The sequence below is a fragment of the Ictalurus furcatus genome, chromosome 13, assembly GCF_023375685.1.
Source record: "Ictalurus furcatus strain D&B chromosome 13, Billie_1.0, whole genome shotgun sequence".
Taxonomy (NCBI): domain Eukaryota; kingdom Metazoa; phylum Chordata; class Actinopteri; order Siluriformes; family Ictaluridae; genus Ictalurus; species Ictalurus furcatus.
In genome coordinates, this window is record NC_071267.1 from 9,204,004 (window position 1) to 9,210,003 (window position 6,000).

Genomic DNA, 6,000 nt, shown 5'->3' on the forward strand with positions numbered 1-6,000 from the left:
AATTCGCTGGAGTGACATGTGGGACACTGGCACAGGCTGGTGCTCCAGAGTCTTGCTTGCACTCAGGGAGAAAGCTGTACCAGGAACAGTCTGAGACTAGAACAAAGGGCTCTCTCTCTCTCTCTCTCTCTCTCTCTCTCTCTCTCTCTCTCTCTCTCTCTCTCTCACACTCTCACTCACACTGTGCTCCTAGGTACGACTGCTGTTGACTTTATTCTCTATATTTCTGTACTGTGTACTAAAAGTTTCTACTGCATATGTATTTCTCCCCCTCAGGTTATTACGAGGACGCCGAGGAGGAGCGAGGTGGCAACGACAGCGATACTGTGTTCTCCGAAGACGAAGCCGTAACTCAGCGCGGCCTCAGGCGCTCTCAAAGCACCAAAAGCACACGCTCCAAACACCGTAAAGATGTACGTATGCTAAAAATACCAATTGGATTAGATTTGTGTAGCAAAAAGAGATGAAATTAGAGCCCTAGTAGAACAAATAAAATATATGCAACTCTGTTTTTATGTTATCCAGGTGGATCAGGTGAGCTAGTTTAGCATCAGAAGTAAAACAGGTTGTAGGTTTTCTTTTTCATTGAAGTCACCTTAAATTTCATAAAGCATGATTTTCACCCTTTTTTTTTTTTTTCTTCTTCTTCAATCTGGATTGAAAATGAACCGCCATGCCTGTTTGTAGTTCATTTGGATGACTTTTGTATATTTTTGATTATTTAATATTTATAAATTTATTTGTGTGTGGGGGGGGGGGGGGCAGTGGGTAGCATGTTTGCCTCACACTGCCGGGGTTGGAGATTCAAATCCCGCCTTTGCCCTTTGTGCACAGAGCTTGCATGTTGTGCCTGTGCTTCGAGGGCTTCCTCTGGGGACTCTGGTTTCCTCCCCCTGTCCAACGACATGCGTTGTAGGCTAATTGGCATTTCCAAATTGTCTGTACTGTGTTTGTGCTCGATTGCTCCCTGCAGTGAGTTGGAACCTCATCCAGGATGTCACCTGCCTTGTGCCCCAAGTTAGTAGTTAGTAGTTCCCTGGGATAGGCTCCAGACTTATAATAACAATAATAATTAGTAGTGTTAGTAGTAATAATAGAAGTAGTGGTGGTAGTAGTAATAGTAGTAGTAATAATAGTAGTAGTAGTTGTTTAAGAAGCCATCGTTTCATTGGCAAAGGAAGGAGACGGGGGTGTTTCTCATTTGGATTTATAAAAGCAGGATTTTCAAGAAATTTATTGTTCAATGTAGAAAATATTTGATGGTCTTAAAAAACAAGTTTTGGGTGGAGTCAGTTACGTCTGGGCGTGGAGATTATAAGCAGAGGTAAAATGGGACGATACTTATTTCTTTAGTAAAGTAAAGACCACTGTTTGTTTGTAACTCATGGTCGTGTTTGTGTCGCAGTTTCGTTATGGATCTCTGAAGATTAAAGGGCGACGGAGGCCTGCACTAAACGCCATGACGTATACCAGCACTGACCAGTAACTACTGACCCTGGAGAACTTTTACCTACAGAAGCCTAGCGAGTGTTAATATTCTCTTCTCCTCTTAGTGGCTGTGGGTTCTTTTATCGTTCATGCCGAAAAATCGAGTAGGTTTTTAACGCAGCACCAACACCTATTTATTTTTGAACTCCAGAGTTAAGCCGACGACACGAGCTTGTACATTTGCAAGAATATTGTGTGAGGAAAATGTATTGTGTGTGTGTGTGTGTGGGTTTGTGCTTAATGTAGATGTTGATGTATGGCGTGGCCTATTCTGAATTTGATATTCAGTTTGGCTTTTAGAATTTTAAATTGTATTTACTATGTTTTCTAAAGTGTTCCTAGCTAAAGGTGTATTCCTTTGGAGGTGGGTTTTGATATTTACGTCATTTGTATGTTTATGCTGCCTTATATTGTTGTCGTTTTCCTATTGCTGATTAGGTAAATCATTGTGATACCAGTACACTTGAATGCGATCAAACCAAAAGTGTCCTTTATCATTAAAGAAAAAAAAATTTTTTAATGACCGTGGAAAAAGTGCAACTTAATTATGAATTATGAATATTGCTGATTTTTACCAAGCTTGTATAAAACTAGTTTTGCACATTTTTTTTAAAGTTTTGTATGTCATCTCAATGCAGAATGTATTCTTGACTGGGAAAAGGACCACATGCTGTAACTTCATACCAAAGTCATGTAATCCACTACATCTGGTCGGGGTTAGGTTTAGTTTAAGGTGTGCCTGTGGTTACTGAATGCTCCACTCCTAAATTATGTCCTGGTGTGTCTGAATAAACTTTGTGAGTTTGCAGTTGAACACTGACTCCAAAACACTTCATTGCCCTGATTCTGTAAAGGCCAAGAGCGTGTAATCTCGCCGCAGTGGTGGAGCAGATGTCTTGCTGCTCTGTGTGCAGTGTAGAGGATCATTTATATGATTAGTATTAATGGAGGGATTTAGCAGAATCCAGGCATCAGATCCGCGCTAGCTCTGAGCTTCAGAGGCAGACTGAGAGGAAGATCTGTCTGCAGGGCCTCTGTGGTTCCCCCTGGCCTGCACATGGCTTCTGCCGCCTGATGAGGATTAATAACCGCACCTCTGTATTCTCCTGACCAGCACAGCTCATTGAAGCGTTCCCTGTGTGTGAGCAAGAGGTAAGTAATGTAGGATCACTGTTACTCTGGGTCTTCAGAAGTTGGAAGCAACACAAATAGCTGTGAAAATGTATTCTTATTATTATTTTAAGATAATGTACTTTGAAATGTTAACATTAAACAAAATGACTAGTGGACTAAACATCACAGCCTCTGCCTAATCTCAGTTTTGTACACTTTTCTGGCAAAGGGCTTCAGAATCTTTAAAGTTACTATCTCTTTTGCTCTCCACACTGTTTTGCGAGTGCTTTCTATTGAGGGGAAAATATCTTGAACACCATGATATAATAAGATTTTCCCAAAACATGCTCACTGAAGTCAAAAAGTTCCATGATATCAGGTCTTTAAAAATTCTTTTGAGAGTTTTGTTCGTAATGGTTTGTGGGGAGAACATGTAGCTGGCTGTTTCCACAGTCAGTCAAACTGCCCTGTTCTGGGAAAGCAGGCAGTTCTTGGTCATGTTTGAGAATGTTCCAGATTCGCCTATCTAGTGAAAGCTTGAGATTGGCCGGAACTACTAAGGGACAACTAACTTTTTATTTTTATTTTTTTTCTTCTTCTTCTCATAATTAAAATATCTTAGTCTTATTGCAGATTCTTAAATGTAGATGCTCCTGAAGACCAAACCAAAATCAGCTGCTTTAAATGAAGCTTTACGGTGCCTTATGAGATGCTTCTCCACTCACCATGGCTATAGAGTGATTATTTCAGTTAACGTACAGTATATTTCCTGTCTGCTCAAACCAGGCTGGCCATTCTCCTCTGAACTCTCATCAGTAAGGCATGTCTATGCACAGAATCGCTGCTCACACCATTCTGTATAAACTCTAGAGACTGTTGGCGTGAAAATGCCAGGAGATTCTAAAAATACTCAAACCAGCCCATCGACCATCCACTGTCAGTCATCGATCACGTTTTTTTCCCATTCTGACGTTTGAAGTGAAACCGAAGCTCTTGCCCTGTATCTACATGATCTTCTGCATTGAAATGCTGCCACATGATTGGATTAAATTCACCAATGCGCAGTTGCAAGTGTTCTTCATGTAGTGGCCAGTGAATGTATAAACACACAGTATATTGATGGTCAAAAAATGAGTGAGTGAATACTGTAGGCTGCATTCTCTACTCACTGTGGTTTTAAAAATAACCGTATACAATCTGTCTCCTTGCACGTTGTTTGTTTTTATTTACAAACCTCACCTTTATGCCATATTTGTACAAATTACTTTAGTTGATTTAACAGTATAGCCTCGTTTTATGTCGAGTTGCTCAAATTTACAAGTACTACCTCATAACCTTGTAAAGGCCTTCCTATTTCATTCCTCTGACCACTAGAGAGCAGACTCTACCTTTTTCAGATCCATCATTTCTTTTTGGTTAGTTAAATCTGTTCATATCGGGTGTGGGGATATGGTACATCAATGTTCATGACGACCAAAAAGACCTGACGCGAATCATTGGACTCCTGTTTGTTAGGAGATTTATAGGTTAGTGTTCCTGGAGTAACCCAGCCCTCACATTAGTGTTTTCCCTGCTTTAACGTGTCTTAATATCTGGAGATCACTGGACACCAGTTCATCACTGGTCATCACACTTACACCATGGAGCAGTTGAGAGTAGCCAAATGAGAGTATGACCAAAAAGGGTTAGGGTTTGTGGACACTTGAACATCCCATTCCATATTTATTCCCCCTTTTGCTGTTATCATAGCCTCCACTCTTTTGGGAAGACGTTTCTCTAGATTTTGGAGCCTGGCTGTGGGAATTTGTGTTCGTTCAGCCACAAGAACGTTAGTGATGTAAGGGACTGATGTGCGGTTGGTGTTACAGTTCATCCCAAAGGTGTTCAATGGGGTTGAGGTCAGGGCTCTGTACAGGACGCTCAAGTTCTTCCGGTCCAACCTTCAACAACCATGTCTTCATGCTGGAACAGGTTCGGACTCCTTCGTTCCAGTGAAGGCAAATTGTAATGCTACAGCATACAAATATATTCTAGACAATTGTGTGCTTCCACCTTTGTGGCAACAGTTTATGATGGTCATGTGTCCACGATTTCTGGCCATATAGTGCAAGTGTGGAGAAGAATAGCAGCCAAATATGTGTCCACTAGGTGGTGCTACAACAGCACTTATTATTCCCTTGGTACAAAGACACTCATAAACAAATCTCTATTCCCAAGTGGTGTGTGCGTTATAGTATATTAAACATATTATTTATTTAGCAAGAATAATAAACTTTGTGTAAAACTCTTGGGCTCGACAGTCCAGAAATACAACAATGATACGCTTCTTAAAAAAAAAAAAAAAAAAACCCTTCACAATAAAACTAAGTACTCAAATTCCAGCTTCGCTTTTTCAGAAGTGCATGTTTTCATAGTACATTCTTGAAATAGTTAATGAAGGCTCTGAACACACACACATACGTTTAAGCGCTCTATCTGTTCGGACTGTGTCCGAGCTTTGACTCTGTTATGAGCGAGAGGTCCTTGGGCCCCTATGGAATCATACAGTAGAGAGATTTTTTTTCTATAGCAGGGTCAGTTTGTGGAGAAAAACACATACCGAAGACATCTCGGCCACGCTAACCCCACTCCTAAAAGGCCTAGTGTGTGTATAACACTATAGCTGAGGAGTTACTTTCATCTGGTTGAGTTGTTCACCCACCATCATTTACAGCATATTGCTTGAGAAATGGATAGCACACCTAGAGATATTTGGCAAAAGATTATAGCAGTCATAAATTTGTACCCCCATTCCTAAAGTAAACCAGCTTATTTTAATGTATATTGTCGTTAACTGGCGAACCAAATTCCGCTTGAGGCAATCCCACCTGGCCAATAAAACCGACTGCATTCTGATTCAGAAAAAAGGGTGATTATTGGGCACACAGCAACACATGTGCCATGCATACAAACCCCAGGAACCAAAACAACACTTCATAAATGGGTTCAGGAAAAGGTCAGTCTCACACTTAACACACACAGCACCGTCAACTGCTGCTCACGAAATGTTTCCTTAATTGTCTGAATTATATGGTAGTTGTCCCCCTTTTTCTGCCCTACACCCCCTTGGTAGTCCCCCTGACCCCTCAAAGAACGCTCAGGTGGGTGGGAGTGTGTGTGGATGTGTGTGTGTGTGTGTGTGGTGTGCTGGGGGAAGGGGGCTAAAAGGGGAGGAGCGATGTCTATGCTGACCCATGGCTGAACTTTTGTAGAGACTTCCTGTTGCTGCATTAGATTGTGTGTGTGTGTGTGTGTGTGTATGTGAGAGTGTTGGTGGCTGTGTATGTGTGTGTTGCTGTAGAAAGGTGCAGATGGTGACATCCCCCCTTTCTTTCTCTCATTAGTCCACAACACACTATC

General features: G+C 41.3%; 1 protein-coding gene across 3 annotated transcripts in view; it reads left to right on the forward strand.

The window, feature by feature from the left end:
* The window catches only part of reep3b (receptor accessory protein 3b), a 37,411-nt gene extending 35,109 nt beyond the window's left edge, over positions 1-2,302 (forward strand). For all 3 annotated transcript variants that reach the window (XM_053639148.1, XM_053639149.1, XM_053639147.1), the window contains 2 exons: positions 277-413; positions 1,406-2,302. In XM_053639148.1, coding sequence (XP_053495123.1) covers positions 277-413; positions 1,406-1,486 — 218 coding nt within the window. In that variant the 3' untranslated portion in view covers positions 1,487-2,302. The remainder of the gene's footprint in view (positions 1-276; positions 414-1,405) is intronic.
* Positions 2,303-6,000: the final 3,698 nt, after the last annotated feature.